This window comes from Plectropomus leopardus, chromosome 7, assembly GCF_026936395.1.
Source record: "Plectropomus leopardus strain MGB_pleo_1.0 chromosome 7, ASM2693639v1, whole genome shotgun sequence".
Classification (NCBI taxonomy): domain Eukaryota; kingdom Metazoa; phylum Chordata; class Actinopteri; order Perciformes; family Serranidae; genus Plectropomus; species Plectropomus leopardus.
The window spans coordinates 5,912,503-5,937,191 of record NC_142182.1 but is presented as its reverse complement, the minus strand read 5'-3'; the positions used below and the strand labels follow the sequence as shown (position 1 = coordinate 5,937,191).

General features: G+C 39.1%; 2 protein-coding genes across 3 annotated transcripts in view; one reads left to right on the top strand and one right to left on the bottom strand.

The window, feature by feature from the left end:
* phaf1 (phagosome assembly factor 1) overlaps nt 1–21,892 on the top strand; it is a 28,386-nt gene extending 6,494 nt beyond the window's left edge. The window contains exons 7-16 of one of the 2 annotated variants that reach the window (XM_042495660.2): nt 1,769–1,866; nt 2,429–2,541; nt 3,703–3,836; nt 5,493–5,576; nt 7,400–7,482; nt 8,187–8,230; nt 8,365–8,414; nt 11,132–11,190; nt 11,349–11,421; nt 12,348–21,892. In XM_042495660.2, coding sequence (XP_042351594.1) covers nt 1,769–1,866; nt 2,429–2,541; nt 3,703–3,836; nt 5,493–5,576; nt 7,400–7,482; nt 8,187–8,230; nt 8,365–8,414; nt 11,132–11,190; nt 11,349–11,421; nt 12,348–12,443 — 834 coding nt within the window. In that variant the 3' untranslated portion in view covers nt 12,444–21,892. The remainder of the gene's footprint in view (nt 1–1,768; nt 1,867–2,428; nt 2,542–3,702; nt 3,837–5,492; nt 5,577–7,399; nt 7,483–8,186; nt 8,231–8,364; nt 8,415–11,131; nt 11,191–11,348; nt 11,422–12,347) is intronic. The other variant, XM_042495661.2, reaches the window with a different exon arrangement.
* Nucleotides 21,893–23,481: 1,589 nt separating this feature from the next.
* LOC121964749 (histone H3) lies at nt 23,482–24,069 on the bottom strand. The gene has a single exon (XM_042514942.2). It carries the CDS (start codon nt 23,936–23,938, stop codon nt 23,528–23,530), a length of 411 nt encoding a protein of 136 aa, XP_042370876.1. The 5' UTR covers nt 23,939–24,069; the 3' UTR covers nt 23,482–23,527.
* Nucleotides 24,070–24,689: the final 620 nt, after the last annotated feature.

The window sequence follows — 24,689 nt, the reverse complement described above, 5'->3', positions numbered from 1 at the left end:
CTTACTTGAAGTTTGTTTCCTGTTTGTTTTGACCATGTAAGATGTTAGCTGAATGCATTTTTGTTAGATAAAACTGACTCTGTGTACTGAGGCTTGGGCGGCATCAGCATATTACAGTATACCAGAGTAATAAGAAATCCTTAAGGTCTGATTTTTTTCCCCAATATTGTCAAAAATACAGCACTCCTCTTTTTATTAAACTGATACAGAGATGCTGTATTTTGGTGATGTAGTGCACAGCACAAGCCACCAGGGGTCAGTCTCTACTGGTGGAACCAGCCGCTCAGCTGAGAAAGGTGGCAGGTGCGAGTGGCGGGGATAACAGGACTATTAAAAAAGCCTTGTTTGGGACTATTTTAGTTTCATAAATCAAGGTGAGCCTGAAATTTGATCTCTCTCATGTTGCAGACACCAGCCACCTCTGCTTGTCAGTAAATTACACGCAACCTTTATAACACTAGTTGCTTCATTACTAAGTTAACAAACATGATATTACAATAATCAAACTGTCATATTGCTTATTACTACCACAAGTTGAGTTGGACTTGGCACTGTGGAAGTCTACTTTTAAAAGTGCCAGAACATGACATAATGATGACTGCCAGTTCAGCCAGTTTGCACAAACCAAAACAGTGAAAGCCTTTATACTGGACTGGAGCGGAAAAACTGGAAATTGCCCCAACTTTACCTCTATCCACACACCTCAAAGTGCTTCACAAACTGCTCAACATCTCTATTTATCTTACTGATGTGCGGCAACAAGTGTTGCAAGGTCCTGCAGGAAGAATCGAAGGATGACGGGGGCTTATTTCCTATCTATTCATACTTCCATGGTTCATAAGTAGGCCTATTTAAACCCAGCAAGACTTCTCTAAGTAAGCTAATAGCATATTAGACACGCAGCATTGTAGGCTTGACAATGTCATACATGCTACAATGACTTCTATCACCAGCAGCTCAGCTTTTTTCCCACAGTGGTGAGATGTTAAAAGGCATGAAGATTTAAGAAAAAAATAAAGAAAAAAATACCGTCCTAGCCTAGTACTGAGAATAAATAAAAACACTGGAGGCTTTATATTGCTTTATGCACAATAGATATTCAGATCCCCTTTTCTTTTCCATATTTGTTTTAATTATTTTTCCCTTATTAGTTTGCATTATAGCCGTAATGACAAAGGGAAAATCCCTGTGAACTTGTGAAATTGTTCATTCTGTTCAATTAATTTAATCTCTTGAATGGCAATTAATGTGTGGCTTGTTTTTGAAGAATCCTTTTAACTTTCCTTTGGACTTAATTAATGCTGAAAATGTTAATGCAAAATGAAACTTTTGTTGGGGCAAATAAGCCCCATCATAAAAAGGGTGACTTTATATATATATTTTTTAAAATTTGTAAAAGCATCTCGTGCTCTGAAATACACAGAGAATCAGCACAGAAATAACCTCTGCTGAGTCACAATGAATTTTGATTGGATACTGGACCTCTGGGATTAAACACTGCTGCCTGACAGAGATCCAAACTGGATTTAAACGTAGTGTCTCAGTCAGTGGAAACACTGTTTGTTTTTACCTCTGAAACGTGTGTATTTAGGTCAGTCAGTTTGTTATGAGATGTTTTACACCACAGCGCTTCCTCATATAATGATCACATCTGTATAAATGGGGGGAAAATCTGTTTCTGTCAATCATTTATTTGTTGTTTATGTGCACACATAAACATTGTATACATACAAGTCCCATACTACTCCCAGTTGTTTTGCCTTGGCAGCCTAACTTTGCCATGGGTTTGGCCTCCCTGCAGATTCCACATGGGGCCATGGTCAAGAGGATGCACATCTACACCGGCAACAACCTGCAAGAAACAAGGTAACACACACACACACACACACACACACACACACACACACACACACACACACACACATGCAGATACACACACACACGCAGATACACAAACTAGACATCACTTAAGGGAGACATATGTACCTGTACCAAAGTTTATTATTCCTGTAAAATTATTAGCATCACACCACTCACAGTTAAAATACAACAAACATGTCTGAATTAACAAAAAAAACAGATCTTTTTTAGCAGCTTGGGAGCATGCTAGGCTCACAAACAGTTATTTTGTGGATGACGCAGATAGTCAATGATTAATGGCTTTTAGTGTGATGAGCCTCGAACAATGTGAAAGTATAACATTTTATGGTTATTGTGAATAATGTTTGTTAAGCACAATTTGAATCATAATTCTCCCACATGGCCAATAATCCCTGTGTGAAATCCTCACATATTATCATGACTTTGTAGCGTTTCCACAGTTAAAGATGTGACAAACCGAAAAAGAATGTGGTTAACAGCTGAAACACACAAGAAGCATAAATGCAAAACCTCAGAAACAAGGGAACACTGTTCTCTCTGTTTTCAGAGCTCCGGTGATGCCGCTGGCTTGTTTCCTTGGTAACATCTTTGCAGAGTGTGTGGACGTCCTGAGAGATCAGGCAGGGCCTCTGGGACTCAAACTCCGTCTTCTCACTGCAGGTAGAATATGCCTCTGTGTCTGTGTAATATTTATGATAAGAATCAACATGTGGCCAAAGTGTTTTCCTCACATATCCTCATATCTGGGTTTTGATTCACAGGATGTTTAATTCTCCTACCTCAATAGTGATAATAAACTTCAACAAGTTTACAAAGTGATTCAATCAATTAAATCCTTCATAGTGTACCTTTGTATACCTGGCTCGCTGCACCATGTATATCTAGCTGTATGGTAAACGTGGGTCTCATTCATGACGTGAGCAAAGTGAATTTGTGTATGCGCTGTTTGCAGAAGGAGGTTTACGTCTATTTCAGCATTCATCAATATGTTAGGGGCTCTGATTCCTCTGTAGGTAACTAACAAAATCTACACCCGGCTCTGACTGCTCGTAGTGTTTGTGTAAATAAATACTGCTTGTCCTTATTAGAAATGGGTTGGGAGACCCCTCTGTGTGGAGTTTACATCCCTGTGTCAGTGTGGGTTTTCTCTGGGTTCTGCGGCTTCCTCCCACAGTCCAAAGACATGCAGGTTTGGTAAAATCGATGACTCTAAATTGCCACCTTTTGCTCAATGTCAGCTGGCGTGGGCTCCAGCCAGCCAGCCAGTTTGTATTATGCTCTGTTATGTTTAGTTTTGGGCCAGAGCCCAGTTAAGTACTATTAAAATAGGCCCATATCATATTACATTTTATATAAAATATACATATTTTTTATATTGTAACATGTATTACAAGCTAAGATTTGGTGTGTTCCCTCACACCACTCCTCCTTCTCTTCCTTTTGTTAGTCTACTCGTGCATGACAGATTCAGCAGAGCAGGCTGTGCCCCTTCCTGCGTCTAGTACGCATGGTGATCCATGGCAGCACACAGATAATGATTACCACTCTCTGCTGCAACACATCTCTCCCACTGCTGGGGAGGCAGAGGCAAACACTGCCAACCGAGTTGCTTTTCAGCCCTCCTTTCACTTTGCTCCTGTGCTCTCTCTCTCCCCGCTCTTTCTTTCTCTTTCCTGCTGATGTGCAGATCTACTCACACATTTACTGACATTTCATGAATGAGACCCATTGTCGCTGATATGCTGTTTGACCTTTTTGTTGTTGTTATTTATGTAGATTGAGTCATTTCCATTCCTGTTGTATTGTAATGTGTGGGTGCAGGTTGTGGTCCAGGAGTGATGACTGATGCTAAAGTGAAGTCCCTAGAAAGGAGCATCTACTTTGGAGATTCCTGTCAGGATGTACTGGGTGCTCTGGGCTCACCGCATAAAGTCTTCTACAAGTCAGAGGACAAGGTAGGGAAACTGTTTGTTTTTTGAATCACTTAACAGATCACATGTATTACCTTTTTATTAGGGTGGTCAAAAGATAAGATTTTTAAATTGCAATAAAATGCAGAACTCCGATTAATTGCATTTTGAAATTCCATTCTTTCAATTCAATTATTTTGCATTACAAAACATTTTTGAAGTCTGTGCTGACAAGAGAAAGCAACACTTACCAGATTGTCTTGATTAGGAATCAAATGACAACAAAAATTGCATGGGATAAGCATTAAGGGAGACTCATGAGTACCCAAAGAACCCATTTTCATTCAGATATCTTGAGGTGAGAGGTTAAGGGACCCCTGTGAAATGGCCAGACTGTTTCTCCATTGTCAAAATTTAGCCTAAAATTAGCCTGTTTAGCATTATTTTCCTTTCCTGAGACATTCACACGACACAGTTGGTACTACTGGACCCCTCAGGACTTTTAGTTTCATATGATACCTGGCTTTAAAGCCTGGTGCAGCCTCTTAAAGATGTAAATATGGGCCCGCTATTAATGCAGTTTTAAAAGAGAAAGGACAAAAAAGCATCATGTACGGACCTTAATCACATAGCAATCAACGTGCTAATGCTGACAGCTGTACGATTAACCCAAACTAATTGAGTGTTTTACCAGTTAACATGCTACTTTTGGCAAGTTGTGTCTTAACCTTTTACTTATGTGAATGTGCTCAATAGTTGACTTCTTGAATGTAGGATCACAAGAAATCATGATGTACTGTATATTTATGCTCATTTGTCAAGAAATAAATTGATCGTACGCAGGCAATTTATTGATAAAAGCTAAGGTTTTACAAGCTTCACTATGAAATGTCTTTAGAAAATAAGTGACTGTGTAATATATGAGTGATTGACTGTGGAAAGAGCATTGTGACCCAGCCCTGCACTTTTGCAAATCATACATCACAAACATGCTTTTTGGTTCAATCTCACCACATTCCTCCTTTTCCAGAACCAACTGAGAGAGAAAACCCTGATTAACCCACTGCACACCACCAGCACAGCACCAAACGGCAGACAGACAAAAAGCCTCAGCATTTAAAGTCGAAATACACAACTTTTATGCTTTAACGTAACTTTCTGAATTAAATGTTGATTGCACAATCCAGTGGCATTAGAATAACAACACTGCATATAGACCTTCCTATAAGCCTTGTTTTCACCACGCAGTTCTATCTGCCACTAAGTATGACATCCCTGGAAAATGAAGTGATTTACGGCACAAAGGAAGTGTGTCAGCTATTCACAACCAAAACAGGAAGAGGATAGTGCTTTTGTTTCCCCTGTGGCTGATGGTAGGTAGTAGGATTGGGTGCCAGACATGGTACTTCTAAGGATAACAACTGAAATAATTTACAGAGTACAGATTCACATTAAATCCATCTCTGCCAAATGTCATTACCTGAGAGTGCAACTTGGTGAGAACGTTTAGACAAGAGGCAGAAGTCCTGAGAAGTGCCTTGAAGCCACGGAGCTCTGTCAGACAGATATTTTTCAGTTATTATAAGAAACATGATTTAAAATGCAAATGTCTCTTCTGAGCATTTGTGATTGTAGCAATAATTGTGAAGACATATATTGCCATCGATCCTTTTCATCATTACGTGTTCTTGTTTATTTTAGATGAAGATCCACTCTCCATCGCCTCACAAGCAGGTTCCTTCAAAATGTAACGACTACTTCTTTAACTACTTCACCCTCGGAGTGGTACGTAAACACGGTCTCAGCATGTTTGTGTGCATTAGTCTGTATCCTTTAGTGATTGTGGTTTTTATTTAAGTTGCATTCACAGAGATAAATAAATGGATATACTTTATTTATCCCAGACTGGGAAATTCTTTGTTTCAGCAGCAGCTTATAAAGGCATTGCACTGGAACAGTAAAAACACAGTGATACATACGTCACACTAGAAGGGAAAAAGGCCAAAGGTATATTTTTGTAGACTATATAATATAAAAATATACTTAAAAACCCTTTGAAATATACAAAAATTAAGTTACTAAATACTAAAAACATGTTACAAATATACTATAAACATGAAATACTATACATAAAAGTGTGCAAATTGGAAGAAGTTTGGTGTAAGTATGTAGTGAGGTAGAGCGGGAAGATTATTTGTGCAAATTCACCATGTGCAAGGTGAGGTTGTATCAGAACTAAATTGACAGTTCTCTGTTTTCTATGTTATCTATTGAGAGACTTAATTCACACTGAGTTTTAAGTTGAGCTAGGCATAGTTTGTTTTGATTCCACCGACCAACTTCTGGGTAAAGTGTCGTCCACGCCAAGCACTGTAACTATAACGATTACGATGTGAACCCCTACTGAACGATAAAGTTCTGTAAACAGCGTTGCAGAGCATGCGCTATGCACGCCGCAAAAATGGATGTTGATGACCTGCTACTGCTGTACGTTGCAAGGAGGTTGAGGAGAAACAAACGGAAAACTAGAAGGATATTGGCTCATGAAATTCTTCAAAGACGACACAACTTAGGAGAATCAAACATTATATTACGTGAGCTGTTGTCTTTTGAAGACAATTTCCATTCATAATTTGCCATAAGTCAAATCAGTCAATTCTGAGGATTTAGATCTAAATTCAAAGTTTTTATGAAGCCTATAAATCATCATATTAAGGTGATGTTTTTTAATCAATATGTGGAACTTTTTTCTTTCATCTTCTTCTCCTGATAGCAGTCAACACCACCACCTGCTGTCCAGAGTCTAGTTTAAACGGAGAGAATTAATGACTAAATTCACAGGGATAAAAACAAAAAGAAAAAAAAATAGTAAAATGGTCTTCATACATCTTTTTCAACACAAAAACATATGTTTTTGGTTCAAATTAGATGTCAGGATCTATGTAACATCTAAATAAGACAGATTCTGATTGGCTGTTTGTATCTCTGCTATTCATGAAATCATTTTAGGAGTGATTGAAAGGATATCGTTCGCCACTTTCGTTGATGTTGTTGTAGTGTGGACTCCGACATCCTCTTGAGTTGGAACAATTTTTAAAACTGTCTCGTTATAGTTACAGTTACAGTTATAGCTATTGTTCTTGGTGTGGACGGACCTTAAGGGAAAGGAAAAGACTCCACTAAATATGCTTAAAGTAGTTAAGAGTTAAAATGCCAACCCTCTGACTGTTCACAATAATGTGTGTTTTGGGGAGAATTTATAGTTAACAAAGCTGCAATGAGGCACAGACATGTTACTGCCGATGATGGTGATGAGCCCAGTATCCATCTATCGGAGGTGACAAGTTGATATAATTTTTTTCTGTTTAGTGTGAATCCTGTTTTCAGTCACATTTCACTAAAATATCCTGTCAGATCATCTGAACAAGAAGCTTGAGCATCTGCTCAGAGGCCAGCTGGTGATACTGGCTGATAATAATGAACGGGTGCGGGGGTGTATTCCTGCCTCTACTCACCCCGCTGTTTGCATTAAACAGGACTGTAATGAGCTTGTCTTGCCAAACATATGGTGCACACAATCTTAATGACTGTGATTTTGTGTTTTTCAGGATATCCTGTTTGACTCTACAACCCACCTGGTTAAGAAATTTGTCCTCCATACCAACTACCCTGGACATTACAACTTCAATATGTAAATATCTTGCTGTTTAGTGTTTCTGTGTGTCTCTTTCTTTATGATTCCTTTACTGCATTTTCCTTCACCTTTGTGTCTTATGTCTTTGTGAAATTATCCACATTCAGAGCTGATATTACTGTAAAACTTCAATTAATAGCCCAGGCAATTACTGCTTAAATCATAGACCTCAACAGGCTTGTATTTGGGACAGACGGCTCTATGGGATGGGCTTTTATTTCCTATCACAAAAAACTGTTGCTCAGCAAAGATGGATAATACAGTGAAATTATTTATATACCTGTTTGAAACCTGGGCAAATTGGCTTTATGTATTAATTTATTTGTTTTTTACAATAACATTGGAAGAAGGTAGTGAGCAATGAAAGAAGAAATGAACCAAGTACAAGAAAATTATCTGAAAATTTGCCCCCAAAAAACTGAAAAAAAAAACAAAACAACAACCCATATACATAAAAAAAAACCAAGAAAGTAAAACAAAAAAAATACAAAGTCAGAAATGAATGGTTACTGGCTTCTAATTGAGAGAGGCCTTTATTTGTCACCACACCCGGCTGGTCAAAGGGACTGGGCGTGTAATTCGGACTAGGTTTTTTTTTTTTTTAAGTTTTAAGGTTTGTTATCATGTTAGACCGTATTTCTCTTATTGTGCATTTTTGTCCTTAATTTTCTTTCTTTAATTTGTTTTATCTCTCATCACAGATATCATCGATGTGACTTTAAGATCCCACTAGTCATAAAGAAAGGTGAGACGGTTATCAGTCAAGAATCTCTCAAAGAATGAACCCTAATTGTCTCAATGTCAAAGGTATAATGTTGATTTTTAATCCGCCCCTCACACTATGTTTTTTTTCTCTGTTTTTGTGTTCCTGCGCTCTAGAAGGCGCTGATTCTCAGACAGAGGACTGCATCTTAACAACCTACAGCAAGGTCAGTAAAAAGACAGAATTTCTACCACTGTGACATTTTGCCAGAGGTCAGTGCTTTGTTGTAAATCCCCCCAAGGTGGCGCTGTAATGATCTGTCAAGGTGTCTTTGAGCGGTGTCTTTTTCCACGAGTTGAGCATTGTGATTTAGACTCTGTACCTTAAGTTGTTTCCCTGCCTCTGAAATCTGATCTCCGTGTCTCTCGTAAACCCTTTGATTCATATCCATTAAAGCTGCCTATTATTATGTTTTATACTGTGGCTACAAATATCTGCTGATGTTACTGCAGAGGAAGTAATATAATTAAAGCGTTGTGATATTACACTTACATGAAAGCATCCAGAATTTGCATCAATTATTGAAGAAAATTGATTGTGAGATGATTGCTGGGTTTAGTAAAAACAGGATTGAACATTTGATCTTTACTTCACTTGCTTCATTTTACGAATAATAGGGCTGTAACCAGGGTCGGAAATTAGCAACAGCCACGAGCCAAATGCTGGTAAAATATGCAAGTGTTGCTGCTAAATTTGCTTTTCCTCACCAGCAACAAAAAGAATGGTAATCTATTAAGTGGCTGGTCAGCTCATTCATCACAGTGGCAGGTGGACAAAAAATTAGTTTCCAACTCTGTCTGTAACAATAAAATGCATAAGCATATTAGTTTTTTTCCTCCAATATATAACGTGTCATTTGTCAGATAACAGATATAAATATTGATATATAACCACTTTTTTCCCCCCAAAACTTTTTATTGATTACCTGCCTAAATTTGTGTTGCATGGCCTGCCTGTGTTTTAATGCATGCGGACTTATTGTTAACCCATAACTGCATCTTTTAGCGTTTTAATAAGGCTCTACCTTATGACTCTTGTATTTTATCTTTGCTTCTATCTACTGCTGTTTCTTGCTGCTCTACATGTCTGCATGTCATGCTTAGTGTGTGTCGTTGCTTCATGCTGCGCGCATGGGTATTTGTGCTAAAAAGCTATGCGTTGTTGCTTCATGTTGTGTTCATGGCTATGTTGTGCTTAAATGCTATTTGTTGCTGCTGTGCTATTGTTTTGTTCTGGTCTTCTGCTGTTTCTTGTTGCTTCGCATGGCTTGTGTTCTGTCTCAGGTGTTCCTGCTTGTGTTCTGTAGCTGTTGCTGTCTTTATGGTTTGCTGCTGCCATTGTTATGTGATTTTTATCATTTTATACGTCTCAAAATATCTTGCCAAAGGACTACAGTTGAAAATTAGCCTGGCACATAACACTGGCATATCTACAGAAATTCTAATCATTGTGTGTTGTTCTTATAAGAAAAAATAAGTGGCATGAAATATCAGCAGAAATCAGCGTGTTGGCAGACTCCAGTATTTTATTTTAAAGCCAACATCTGCTGATACCAGCTACATGCTGATATTATCATGCACCCTTAGCTGTAACACAAAAATGCATAAGAATATGTTTATTTTCACATATTTTAAACAGACCGCAGTGCAAGTGTGTCTCTAATACCTGTCTTTACATCTGCAATGCATGTACTCAAATCATGTTATTGCTGACTGTGCAATGTCTGCTCATGCTTATGTCTTATTGTTCATAACTGCCTTGTTTGCTAATACTTTATCTTTTATCTGCATAACTACTTCTTGCTGGCTACTTTTTATATCTTGTTGTACATACTGTCCGTTTGCTGTCACATAGAAGTGTCTTCTTCGTGTGCTTTTGATGTGGTAACCTTTTGCCTCAGTTTGTATTCATGTTTTCATCCATGCTTTTAATTGTTTGCATTCTTTAATGTCTCTGTTTGAAGTGGCTATTTTAATACCTGGGCAACAGTTGAAAAGTAGCCCTCGGCTGACACTGGCACATTAAAAGAAATGTTTGTTAATGTGCACTGTCAACCAAACCAAACCAAACCAAAAAAAAAAAAAAAAATCAACAAAACAAAACAACAAAAAAAAACCCAAACCAAAACAAAACAATAAAAAAACAAAACAAAACAACAAAAAACCCAAAACAAAACAAAACAACAAAAAACCCAAAACAAAACAACAAAAAACCCAAACACAAAACAAAACAACAAAAATGTTGCAAATAGCGTCCGGCTAAAAGGTTTCAGGTGGAACTTGCGCTTGTGAACGTTGCTTTCACATTTCACGTATCCGTCTACATACCGTGTATTCAGCGTGCAGATGTGTTCACCAGACTGTGACCCTCGTAGAACCATTACAGCCCTATCAGCTGCACAGTGGTTTGTCAAATGGAGGTTGGAGTACCCCTGGGGGTACTTTGGAGTAATCAGGGAGTACCTGAGTGATTTTTTTATACTAGTTTAATTTATGTTCAATAAACAACATTTTATATTCATTATTTCTATTTTCAGTGCCATCACTAACTACCATAGTTATGTTTACATTTGTTTATTGCGTGTCTCTTTAAAAGAAAATGCTGGCTAGAGGGTACTGTGCTAATAAGAATATGTAAAAGGGGGTATGTAGTTAAAAAAAATTGAGAACCACTGGTCTATATGAATATGTTCTTTCACTGGACACATCAGTACTATCGCCTTGAAGCTAATACAACCACAATCTTGTTGTTGTTCCCCTAAGCAGCCTTGTTAGACAGCTCTGGTGACCGTAGGATACAATGCAGTGGAGAAACAAGCTTTTTTTTATCTGCTGCCTCAGAAGCTGTCACTTGAACTGTCTGCTAACTTTTTGGATCTTTCAGTGGGATCAGATTCAGGAACTGCTCGGTCATCCGATGGAGAAACCTGTAGTCCTCCACAGGTACATCATACACACTCTTATCTACACAAACTCAGTGGATCACATTATTACATTGCTTTTTAAAATGTGTCCCACATAGGTCTAAGAAAATAGCAAACTTTTTTGACAATTATCCAAATGAGAGTCCTCTGACATTATCACATGCTTATATTTGACAGGTCCTCATCAGCCAATAACACCAACCCCTTCGGCTCTACCTTCTGCTTTGGACTGCAGAGGATGATCTTTGAGGTGAGCACACATACTGTATCTCTTTAGCTTTGCATGCACAATGCATTAAATGGACATTCTGCAGCTTACATGGGCATTTTAGCAACAATAAAACAACAGCAGTACAAACTCACAGGTCACAAGCAGATCAGAATTTGACCCTAAATCAGTTTGACCTGCAGAGATGTTGCCCACAATCTTAATAAATTGTCATGAGTTTCACCTGAGGTGACTGACATTGACATTGTGCAGGTGGTAAAAGAGACTATTTATTTTTCTCCATAAACATTAAGCATTCATACTGTCATGCTTTGGAAAACTAAAGATACCTTGAAATTTTGGAAAATTCATAGAATTTTGTTTCACAAACCTGTATAATAACACATGATGTTTTCAAGGAGCATCAAAGATAATATGTGTTTAGTTGCTGGAAGTGATAAATTGTCAGGTGTCATTTTTGGTGATTTTTAAAGACTTTTGTTTTCTTTAAAAATCAGTTGCCATAGTTGTATTTCTATAAAAATCACCAAATTCAGAAAAAAGGGTAAAAAAAAAAAAAAAAGTCTTTAAAAATAATTGAAAAGCCAGTTTTTTTTTAAAAAAAAAAAAATTTTAAATCTCAAAAACAAAAATTTAAAGAAAAAACTAAAGGATGCCGTTTTTTAAATGTAAAAATAAAGCCTTTAAAAGCATGCTTCCTCCTTTTTGCAACAAACCCTCTCATAAAAAAAAAACAGTCCCAATGTTATATTTAAATAGAAATAAATAAAAAAAAAAACATTAGTGGCATGACAGATTCAGACTTAATGATATGATCTGAACCTAATTCTGTCTAAACAGAAGTTGTTCCATTAACTTGAATCAGTATTTTTAAAAGAAAAATGAATAATCATTTATTTCAACTCCAGTTCATTCTAACACATACTTTCTGTATTCCTCTTCCCCAGGTGATGCAGAATAACCACATAGCATCAGTGACCCTCTACGGTGCTCCACGCACGGCTAGTCAAGCTCGACCTGAGTCCAGTAGTAGTTCCCACTGAACAAGTAACCAGAACCACATCTCATTCTGGCCTGTCCTGAATCTAGTACCTCTGCAGACTGAACCTCTAACCCAGAGCCAGATTCTTAACCAAGCAGACCTAATCCGCAACGACAAAGTCATTCATACCCTGCTCAGATGCCAGTCATTGATCAGAAACACAACCAGAACCCGATAAAACCGAGTCAGACCTGGCGTTTATCAGCGTCTCCTGGTGGGTCCTAAGACTTACTCTTCTAATCAGACACACCCAGTCAGCACAGTCAACCCAACCCGGACTATCCCAGGACCCAGGATCTACTGACTCGCAGTGCTGGACCACTGATGCTTTGAAATGAATCGAATGAAATGGTTGTGTGAAAATATCGCAGTGGTGCTGCAAACTGACGTGGTGAAGAGATCTGAGCTCAAGAAGAGCTCAACTGTTTCCATCTAAGAAGTGGAAGAAGTGTTTGGCACGGTTCCACCTGCCCGTTAATGACAATAACCCCTCCATAACATTGTGGTGAGATAATCAGCATTTAAAAATCATCTGCAGCAAATCTCAATGTAAATTGCTGTGGCCAAAGTCTTGAAACAAACTTTTGCCTGACCCACTGAATATGCGTTAACCAACCGCACTGCCAGCCCAACCGGTACCGCCTGTCTTCCTGCCACTGCATCGGAACCAGGCCCGGCTGGCTCCATTACACCCTGGACACATCTAAACCGCAAGAACCAAACCCGCCCAGCACAAGTGAGAGCCGTCAGAGCCAAACACACTGGAAGCTGCAGAGGACTGAAACCAAACACGGGAAAAAAAAAACAAAACAAAGCACGAGAATCCAGATTTTGTCATACAAGAGAAGAACCAAACACACTCAGGGTTTGGGGAGAAACGTGGCCCAGAACACACCCACAGCGGCCGGGTGACCAGATGTGAAGCCTCTCAAAGCAGAACGATCCAAACATCATCTCCCTCGTATACCTTTCCCACCTTCTTACTCTTTCTCCAATTTTCTTCGGTGGTGCCGACACACACACACACACACACACACACACACACACACACACACACTCACACTCACACCCACACTCACACCCACACTCACACACACACACACACACACACACACAGCAGTAATCACTTTCTTAACCCACAGCTGTCATTATTTGCAGCTCTGGAAGTTGGCGTGTCTGTCTCCTTGCTTACACACACACACACACACACACACACACACTCACATAAACGAGCATCTGCATGTGTTAGGCTGCTGTTTTTCAAATTGACATTTCTGCAGACGGAGCATTTCAATTCCCTCACTACTGTTCTCACATGTATTTCTAATACATGAAAGCTCTTTTTTTTAGCCTTTTAAGCGCAACACAAACACGGAGACATGCAGGCATGACACAAGGATATGCATGAACTTGGCAGATGCTTTTGAATGAGAGGAAACTTATTAGAAGCACAAAAGGCAACCTGTTTTATTTGATCCTGCATGTTGTGAGGGGCAAAGACTCGTTTTGTTTTTATCTGCGTCACTCATTCACACCATGACCGTTTTCATTGTGTTCTCTTTTTGCATTTGCACTAATACACACCTTTCTACTTGATTGGTTGATCGTGCCCTTAATCAGAGACAGATTTGTGGAGAAATCTGGAGAGATAGTGGTGTTTGTCGGTGTGTGTGTATGCGTATGTTATTGTGTGCGTGTGCGTTTGTGTGTATGTGTGTGCGTGTGTTATTCATTGTGTGTTTGTTTATCCATAAGTTCAGACAGAAGAGAGGTTCTCCCATGGCGTATGCACTCTTAGAAGTAAAGATGCTTATTAGAACCATGTAGGTTCTTTGGACTTGTTCCCATAGTAGAACCCTTTCTGGTTCCTGGTCGAACCTTTCAGAAAGATTCCACCTGAAACCCTTTCAAAGGGTTCTGCCAATAACCCAGCATATAGGCAGAATCACAGTGGTGCTGCGCCAACAACAACAATCACTTCCGGCTAGAAAACTGGCAACTTATTTCAATTGCGGAGCTACGTGAAACCAGCAAACTTGTTAATCTTTGTTGCCATTGTCAGCCGTAATTGTAACATTAGATATGCAGTTAAACATGGAGGGCCGGCCTATCTCGTTACTGATGTGCTTATTTTATGTAATTTGTTGCTTTGCTATCATCTTTGATAAATCTACTGGCACAGAAGCTAAGCAATGTACTGATGTGGACGGTGCTGCAGCAAAATGTATTTAGACACTTTAAAAGAAAAATCATTATCAGTGTACGTATGCACTATGTTTGAATATTTTCTTCACTTGACTTCCACACTAACCGATCTGATCTGTGGTAGACCAACAACTCCAGTGTAAATTTCTGTTGTTTTCAATGGAGTCTGGTAGCTTTGATATAATCTTTTCAGTTCCCCATGTGAAAAGGCTGTTTGACAGCAAGGTAAAGAACTTACATTTTCTAAATATAGTGTACTCGTTAATGTTATTGATTCTTTTGTTGAGCCTTTTTTATGTGGATAAAAACTCAGGAAGTGTTTGTTCAGAACCGTTGGATTTTAATGGACGTTATGCGAGGGTCTTCTATCCGGAAGTTGTTGTAAGTTATCATTTTGATTCAGCCTACAGGGTTATACTGACAACCATCCGTGAAAAGTTCCACCCAGAAACCCCCTCTGGTGGTTCTATCCAGAGCCCATCCACTTTCCAAGTGTGCTAACAAGATCCCAACCACAGGCTACTCATGACCCTTTTTATATACCAAGGGTTTCATCTAGTACCCACTCAGGGGGGCTCTAAAAGTAATAGCAATGTACTACATTACCCATAGATCTCTCTTCCAGAAGAACACAAAACACCCTAAAGATGTCTTTCTTCCAAAATAAGTGTGCTTGGGATGAAGAGGGTCTGTAATGGAACACTTAGTCCTTCAAAGAACCCTTAAATATTCCTTTTTCCACAAACAGGTTCTTTGGATGAATAGGGCTCTTAATGTAACCCTTAGTCTTACAAAGAACCTTAAAGGTGTCTTTCTTCCTTCAGAAGCAATTGGTCCTGGGTGGAACCTCATCCCTTCAGCTGAAAACCCTTTTGAAACCTTTACTTCTGAGAGTGTGGTGTATGCATTCATATCCTCAGTGTTACACTCTTCTCCCTCTTTCTTCATCTCTTCATCTGATCAATGCATCGCAATTCATCCCTCAGCAATGTCTGCATTTATTTCTTTGTTGAATTGCCAAATGCTACAGCCAAAGACGTTTCAGGATGATTTCATTTGATATGCCGACATTATCGCTGCAGTCTCATCTACACCTTCCTGTGGGGAGAGTCATGTGTTGGCCGCCTCCTTTTTTCTCTTGCGTCTTTTATGTCAAACCTGCACATCAAAGTCATTGCCGTGGTAACGCCTCTAAATTCAGCTCCTGGTTTCTGTAACTGCTGGCTGTAATTACACAAGATTTGAGTAGCTGACTAATGTGTCAGAAACTATCTGGACTTGCTTACAGCCAGAGACACTAACAATAGGAACAGCTAGTCTCTTTTACACTTGTTACTGTTGTCCTTGAGCTGTAATTTAAAGAATTGCCATAATTTCTCTGTGAATTCAGTACATTTGAACCCATTTAGGAAATGGGTTAGAACATCAGTCATTCCATCATAACATCTGTTTCCCTCCCAATGTCTGAATTTAAGATCTTTTTAATCATAAGCATTTGAATAAACTGTGTATTAATTTTAATACACACATTCTCGTTTATTGTCCCTGGATACAAATGCCATTTTTTTCTTTTTAATTTTTTGTTTTTCATAATTTCTTAATCTATAATTGCTTGTATGAACATGTGTGAAGGCATCAGGTTTGAAGTCGGGGCCCGTATACATGAGGAAATGTTAAAAGTGCAGAGTGTAAAACGTGAAGTTGGCTGCATGTAGATGGTTTTCAGAAATGTAGTATTTATGTAGTATGTAAGATATTTTTTCTGCAAATTTTGTCATAAGGTATATTGAGCATCTCAAAGTGAGTTTTGACATGCAAACTGGCTTCGCTGTGATATTTCATTTTGTATTCATCCCTAAGATATTGTACGTTCTTGAACAGCCTCGGCTAACTAAATTAATTTGTTGACTGATTTTATCACTCACTGACACCGAGTTGTATCATGACGCCAGTTAGCTAATGACCAGCAGTATCCGCAAAGAATAGCCAGCCAACTGTACTTTGTCTTAGACTACATCCACATCAATGTGTTATTGTTTTGAAACACATAACTACTGCTGTGATTACACCCGATGTCCACACTGTCCCAGCGTATTTGAACCTCTAAATCGAGATCTTTGAAAATGCTGCCAACCCCATTTTAGTTAAAACCCCATTTCCACCAAAAATTAACGTGCACGCAGGATTTTGAAACACGGAAACCCCACCAAAAATAGACTGTACACTGCTTTCTTATTGCCAGTAGAGCAGAGATGTACACATGGCTCTGCAGCAGATGAGCATGTGTGTGTGTGTTGTTTTGTGCATGTGTGTTGGACGTCACAGGCAGGTCAGAGAACAGGTAAACAATAGACGGCAGCATGGACAGAGGTCTGTGGGTACTTTTCTTTAAATATCTCTTACTTATTCAGTCTCTGTGTCAAACTGAGTTCAGACTAATTTGGATCGATGTTTTAGCGCTTTGGCTTAGTCTCTTGACTGAGGTGTGAATGCTGATTTCCCATCGCATTAAAAAGCCAGATGTCAGCAGCTGTTAGCAGATTTTTTGTGCACTTCAGGGTGTTTCCCTGATTCGGTTTCATCAGTCAGAGCTTGTCAAGCCAATATATAATAGCCCGGCCTTCATACCTTCAATTCTTGTGTGGGTACTACTTCCCCATCGCCATGGCTTCCTCCGGCGACAGATAAAGTTAATGCCCCCCAGTACATCTCTGATACGTCACTGTATATGCTTTGCAGCAACTCCTACTCTGTTTTCCGCCGCCTTAAACCATCTTTTACTCGTGTGTTTTCAGTAACAGTTGTCATCAGTCCAAGCAAAGAAATCTCTGCTCTTACTTTTTGCCATATCCATAGTATTTTCTGTAACTAAGCAACCAACCGCAGAGTAAACAATCTCTTCCTGTTTACACCAGTACGCATATGCCCAGTCTACATAAATGGTCACATGATTTGCATTTTCAGGTGTGTTAGTGTGCACAGAGATTAATGACGTCTTCAGCTGGAACTCACGAACTTGTTGCTATAACATGGGAAGCCGTGTACACAATATGCTTGGCGTTCAAGTGTTTAAGTCTAGAGAACATCACTGCTTGGCCATGGCAACATGGATTTAGCTGTCGGCAGTAATAATACAGATTACAGATTTAAAGATAAAGTCATTGGGAATATCAACATTTTCCTAAAGTACCTAGTAAAGTATTTTCAAACCAGAAGATCTCTGCAAGTTTCAAGATTAGTTTCAAGATTAGTGTCAACAATAACGTACCTGACCAAATGTCCCTCCTCCTGTTGCTGCGTTATGACGTTGAGTGACGGCCAGAAAAGTGTTAATGCAGAACATTATGATGCTACAACAAAGTTGACATTGGACCTTTTCGATATTCAGTGTTATCATTTCATCGAATTAGACTTTTGTGTGAAATTTTGTCATGATAACTGCATGAATTCTTAAGTCATTGGCCAAAAACATGTTTTGTGAGGTCACCGTGATCTTTGACCACCAAATTCTAATCGGTTCACCGTTAAGTCCAAGTTAATATCATATTTAAAGAAATTTCCTTAAGGTGTCTTTGAGATATTACATGCACAGGAATGAGACAGACGAGGTCATAGAGATCTTGATCTTTTGCGTACGGCCAACAAAAATCTTATTGGTCATTCTTGTTTTATAATTCCACCTCAAAATGATAACACATTAGTGTGGATGTGGCCTCAATATCTGATTCATTATAATTGGAACAGGGAATGAAGTGTAAACTCTTACAATTCACCACCAGTAGCCTTTGTATACAGTACCTTGTTTGTTTGCACAGCATGTCTCCGAACCGATTTCCTGTGGTTTCTTACTGTACAGATGGCCATGAGTAGACCATGTTTAAGAGAAGAAATTAATTTCTATGCTGTTTAATTCCAGATAGTCAGGCTGTTTTTATGTATTCGGGCCCTGATGCTTAGAGTTGTTGTTGATGTACAAATGCTGTAAATAGTTATGTGCTCTTATTCTGGCGTCTTCTTATTTGCATAATCTTAATGGCTTGGCAAAGACACAACTGTACTCAGGCACTGACTGAGTATCTTAATATTTCCTCCTTGACTCTGATGAGACATAAACTCAGGAGGAGGCATCTGCTCACAACTGACTCATTAACAAGCACTGGATTTTTTTTTGATTTTTTTTTTAATTTCCAGACCACTCAGTATTGAACTTTTTCTCGTACAATGCAAAGGCTGCAAGTACACAGAAGCGCTGGGTTTTATTAGATATCCTGCTTCAGCTCTGCTTCAACTGCTACTGTGGGGTGTCTATGTTTCATCCACGGAAACGGCATAAGATAAAGAGCTCTATTTATGAAGACAGGATAAACGATAATCCTTCACATTTGGATGAGAGCTCTGGTTGAGATGTTTCTGTAGAGTGGACAGAATCAGATGTCTATTTGTTTACACTAGAGAAAATATCTCTTTGGCTGCAGCTTTAGCCAGACTCCCTCCCAAATGAGATAGTGTGGTTTCTTTTAGACGGAGAGGTGAATGATTCACAGCCTGATTTTGTGAACTAGGATCCCAAAAGCTGGATTAATTCAACAAAATAACTTTTTTTTTCTCATTGAGTTTTCAGATGTTTAAGAGTGATGGCTGTCCACCAATGTCAAATGAACTTTGAAATGCAAGTTCCCTACACCTGTTGAATAGGGAAACCAACCTAATACAATTGCCATGTCAGCTATAATCCAACATTTCGCTTGCTTTGGTGCAAGTAAATAATTTAAAAAAAAAATTTAAAAAAGATCAAGAAAACACAAAACTGTTGAACATTGTGCCTCATCTCCCACCGAGCCTGTCTTTGACTTCTGTCTCCTCTCCTCTGTACAAAGGAACCTTGTTGTACATACAGACTGAGAATGCATTTGAACTGCATCATTGTACAGTACGTGTGTGTGTGTGTGTCACTGAGCATAAGCAACAAGCTAACATGGTGTGTTGGCTGTCTGTCATTTTAGTTTTCATGTTACCTGCAGAAAATGGCGCAAAGACACGTCATTATAGATCCCACTGTTTTTCTCGGCAAGTCCCGCCCTACTCTGCTGTGATTGGCTAGTACTAGCCCTAGCCACCTCCGACTTCATGTAGGTCAATCTGCAGGCGGACAGTAGCTATGGTTAGGGTTAGCGGTCATGAGGTGAAGTAGGTAGTCTGCAAGACTACTGAACTCAATCAGAAGCTGCATTTACTCTGCCTGTTCAAGGCAGGAATATCGCGCTTTTATGCTGCCTCGCCGTTCTGTTCATAACATCTGATCGTGGAAAGAGGGGAGCAGATGTAACAGCACTGTAACGTGGTCTTTGTAAAATGTAAAGCCAGAAAGATGTGTCCTTGGGCGGTCACGGGTGTGACACTTTGACGGTGTTTTAACAGTTTTTTTTAACACTACAATCCCCGCAAAATCACTCGTTTCACCATCAGGATTTAATTCATTTGCTCTGATATCTTTTTGAAAGTCTAGAGGAGCCATAGGAAGTAATCATTTTATTCCTAATTAAGTTAGCTGAGCGCTAAACCAGTTCGGCCCAATGATGCAGAAGCAACATGATGATCTGGGTAATTCCATGCTGCAAAAAAAAAGATGCTTTTTTGGGGCCCTCCTCACCAGTACAGCTGACATGAAGGGAGAAACTAGCGATTGAGACCAAAATTGTTATTGCACTATCTTGGAAACAGTTGCAATGTTGGGCATTTTGACAGTCTATGGGGATTGATGTGCTTTTGGCGCCAGCCTTGAGTGGCCAGTCAGAATATTTTTTGGCACCTCTGCACTGTCTTCATTTTTCAGTCTTGGAGGTGCCGCCTGACCTTGATGCATCAACGTGATGAGCACTAGCCAGTCACAGCAAAGTAGGGCAGGAAATGCCAAGAAAAGCCATGGGATCCATAATACTGTGAGAAGTGCAGGTTGGGTTTCCCAAAACAAGGAAGGGTTTTTCAGGTTGTTTTCTTTTTTTTAATTTCACCAACCTTAGTATTTTGTACTTGTTCCGTTTTATGTGTTGTATGCATGTTTATAACTACACCAAACACCCAGAACTGTGTGCAAATGCTACAACACTGAAAGGCTCATCGTAGTTGCTGTGGAGGAAAAAAACAAACAATAATTAAAAAAGAAGGAAGATTTTCATTTAAATCTTTTGGAAAACTATTTCTTGCTTTTCTCCATGCTATAAATTGGTCACTATCCAAAACATCTCAGAGTTAACTTGAGCTTTGCTCCATTGGAAGCAGGTCAAAGAGTATACGTAAAAACAAGAACCGTCTAAGCAGCAATGAGTCAAGTAAGATTCTTTAGAGGGACGATGTAAAGACATGCTCAAAGATTTGGGGAAAACTGAGCCCAGCACAATATGCACTATACAGTACAAAAAGACACAGAGACTCAGTTTTGGTAAGCCCAGCCTAGCGCCATAGACGGTCAGTGCTGTGTATTTTTACTTTGAGACGTAGGGAGGAGCTGTAGGGTGCTGGGTAGTTAATCTCACCCGAACTCAGGTGGACATATCACATCCTTGTTTTTCTAAAAAAAAAAAAAATGTAAGCGAGATGAACAAGTGAAAACTTAAATCTGGAGGTCTGTGTGGCTTTTAAGTTGAACCTTTCTTTCTCTCTCTCTTTTTGTAATTCTTTCATTGAATGCAGGAATGAATGACTGTCATGAGCAGATTGTTGTAATTTGTAATGGACAGCTTGAGTTCAGTGTAACGATAATCTCATGTTAACGCTTTGTATCGTCTGTCCTTGGTATCATATGTTCTGTTGCCCATCTCGCTCCTCTGAATATTTTTTGTGGACTCAGTGCATTTGAAGCCCGTTTCTGGAAATGGGACAGTTATGCTCATTTAAAACTTGTGAAATTCATCGGAATGTGGCGTTTTATATTTTGAATACTATAACTTTGTGTATGAAGAAATAAGTAGATTTATTCAGCATGTCCACTGAAAAAAAGGCAATAACAATAACATGTAGTGCAAAGAAAAGAATTTGTTTGACTGAAAGCTTTGCTCCAGCAAATTACTTTAGACCGTGTTTGATGACGGTTGTTGAGATGAGCTACTGCTGTGCAATCTCAAACAACGCCTGTGCGACATTTGGACTTTTATTAAATCAAATGCTCACTATTCATTGACATCAAAGTTCATTTTCTGTGTGTGCAACCAGGATATGAAAAAATAATAAAAATGTGGATGTGAAAAAGATTGAGGGTTTTTATTTCTTAGTTTACACAACAACCCAAGGATTATATGGCAGATTAGACTTTCGCCATGAGCTGAACCTGAACATCTGTTTTGTATGAAAGCCTGGTTATTGTGGCGGTTTCAAAATACCATCGTTTCTTGGCCACTTAGACTGCAAGGTGTCTCATTTTCAACTCATGTTCTAACTGCATTTTATGAAATTACTTTACTTACATCAGAACATACATCAAAAATCCTACACGTCCTGAAATCTGATTAAAAAGTGTCCCAAAATTCTGGAAACGTCATTCAAACAGATAAAATGTCTTAAAATCCTAGAAACTTGCTAAAATCCTAGAAATGTGCCACAATCTTAGAAACGTGTGGGTTGCTTGAAAAATGATTTGACATACTTTTTTATACCACATTCTCCCCTCTCATAAAAAACCAACAGTACCTGGGTTTGTTTAAATACTCAGTTTGAATCCTGTTCAAATTCATTTCTTACAATATGAATTTAAAAAAGCTATTATATGTAATCAAAAAGAACAAGTACAGAGTATAGTCCTTATAGTCCTGAACTTTTAGACAGAAAAATTGATGCAGCTGCAATAATAATAATAATAATAATAATAATAAATGACTCTATAATCCACACAATGTTTCATAAGTTTCTATAGTTTTCATTTGATTGGAAAATTTATTTCAAAAATGGGGAAATGGTCGTACAAACAAGCGGTCAGATAGACCAAAAAAGTAATATTTACAATCAAACATGAAGCAAAACAAATTGTCCCACACTTGATGACTTGGTTTACATGTTTACAAATGTATTTAATCCCTTCTCCATAAATCATTGATTTATAATTAACAAGTTCCTTACTGATCTAAACCTGTACTGTAATTAATTTTCCTCAACTTGTCTAAATATATCTATTACCTTTAATCTTTGTCATATACAAATATATAAAGTCTATACTGGTATAATATCCTTAAAGATATAAATTAATTCTTTACTTGTCATAAAACAATAATTACTTACAAATCAATCTTAATCAAAATACAAATTAATTACTGACATATTTATCCTAACCCTGTTCACCAGTTGTCGTTTGTATGAGTGTGTCATTATAGGCCTACAACACATACAGCTTTGAGGATCTTGGGGGAAATAAAGGCTAATTACTGCCGGCTCTCCCTAGAGGCATATTTGATTTTTGTTTTTAAGCAATAACTTGAAAAATGAAGAACCCCTGTTTCCTTCTCTATGGCTTGTTAATTACATCGAAAACAGGAAAATACTATTGAAGAGGCTGCGGGTGACACTACAGAGAGCCCTTTTTCGGTGCTTTTGTTTGGACTGATGTGAGCTCATTTCTTTGCGGGGCTTTTTTGGCTGCTGGCGGTTTGGCCATAAAACATTCGGGACTTTAGTCTCTTATGGCAAAACTCAACAACGCCACTAAGTCAACACTGCTGTTGCAATCTGGGATGAGTGAAAGATCTTTATTTCCTAATGTTTCTCATATCTTTTGTAGTGTTTGTGGTTATATATAATGTTGACAAGACACGTGTTCTCATTACAGGACTGAGCTCTTAGTGAAGTGAGGTGGCTCTTAAAAGAGCCGTTGTGGTTTGTGGAGCAGCAAATAATTTAAGCTCTCTCTCCGCGGATACGACGGGCCAGCTGGATGTCTTTGGGCATGATGGTGACTCTCTTGGCGTGGATGGCGCACAGATTGGTGTCCTCAAAGAGGCCGACCAGGTAAGCCTCGCTGGCCTCCTGCAGAGCCATGACAGCGGAGCTCTGGAAACGCAGGTCGGTCTTGAAATCCTGAGCGATTTCACGGACCAGGCGCTGGAAGGGCAGCTTGCGGATCAGCAGCTCGGTGGATTTCTGGTAGCGACGGATCTCACGGAGAGCCACGGTACCGGGCCTGTAACGGTGAGGCTTCTTCACTCCGCCGGTGGCCGGGGCGCTCTTACGAGCAGCCTTGGTGGCCAGCTGCTTCCTGGGAGCTTTGCCTCCGGTGGATTTACGAGCGGTCTGCTTTGTTCTTGCCATGATTTCTTCTTTCTCTGCTAACAGTAGAAATGTGCAGCTGAAAGAGGAGAAACGCTGCTCTTAAACTGTGGGACCGGCTGTCACACGGTGACGCTGCTTCAGTCCTCCGCCTCCTGATTGGTGAGCGGCCCCTCCTGGAGCTCAGCACCGCCTCGAGGAGCGACCCACCGCCCCAATCTCCGCTGCTTATTGGCCGAAAAATACTTTTAAAAATCCGCCAACATTCAGAGCGACCCTCCCTCTGCTGCGCTTCTTCAGCCTCTTTTCTGGTTGGTCTGACAGGAACCGTCCCGCGCTCTGTGGGTATATAGAGGAGGGTCCAGGCTGTTCTGCTGCCCAAGAAGACCGAGAAGGCCGCCAAGAAGTAAACTAACACACTCGATCACTGCTGAAAATAACACTCCAAAAAAGGCTCTTTTAAGAGCCACCCAATTACCACAAAGAGCTGTGTTTCTTAAACGTTTCATACCATTAAAAGGCTTGTGAATCTCTAATACAAAACGCCAAAACTAATTGCTGAAACAGGTTCTCATATATTTCTTGAAAATTAATTGACTTATTACAACTCTTTTGCACTTTCTTTTGGTTCAAACCTGAGATGTTAGGATGTATGGCTAATGATAATTACAGTGATGTTACCAATATATAATCCCAAGATAAACTGAAGTAAAATATGACAGCAATATAGTACATACAAATATATATATATATATATATATATATATATATAGCTAAGATAGACCAGTAAAAT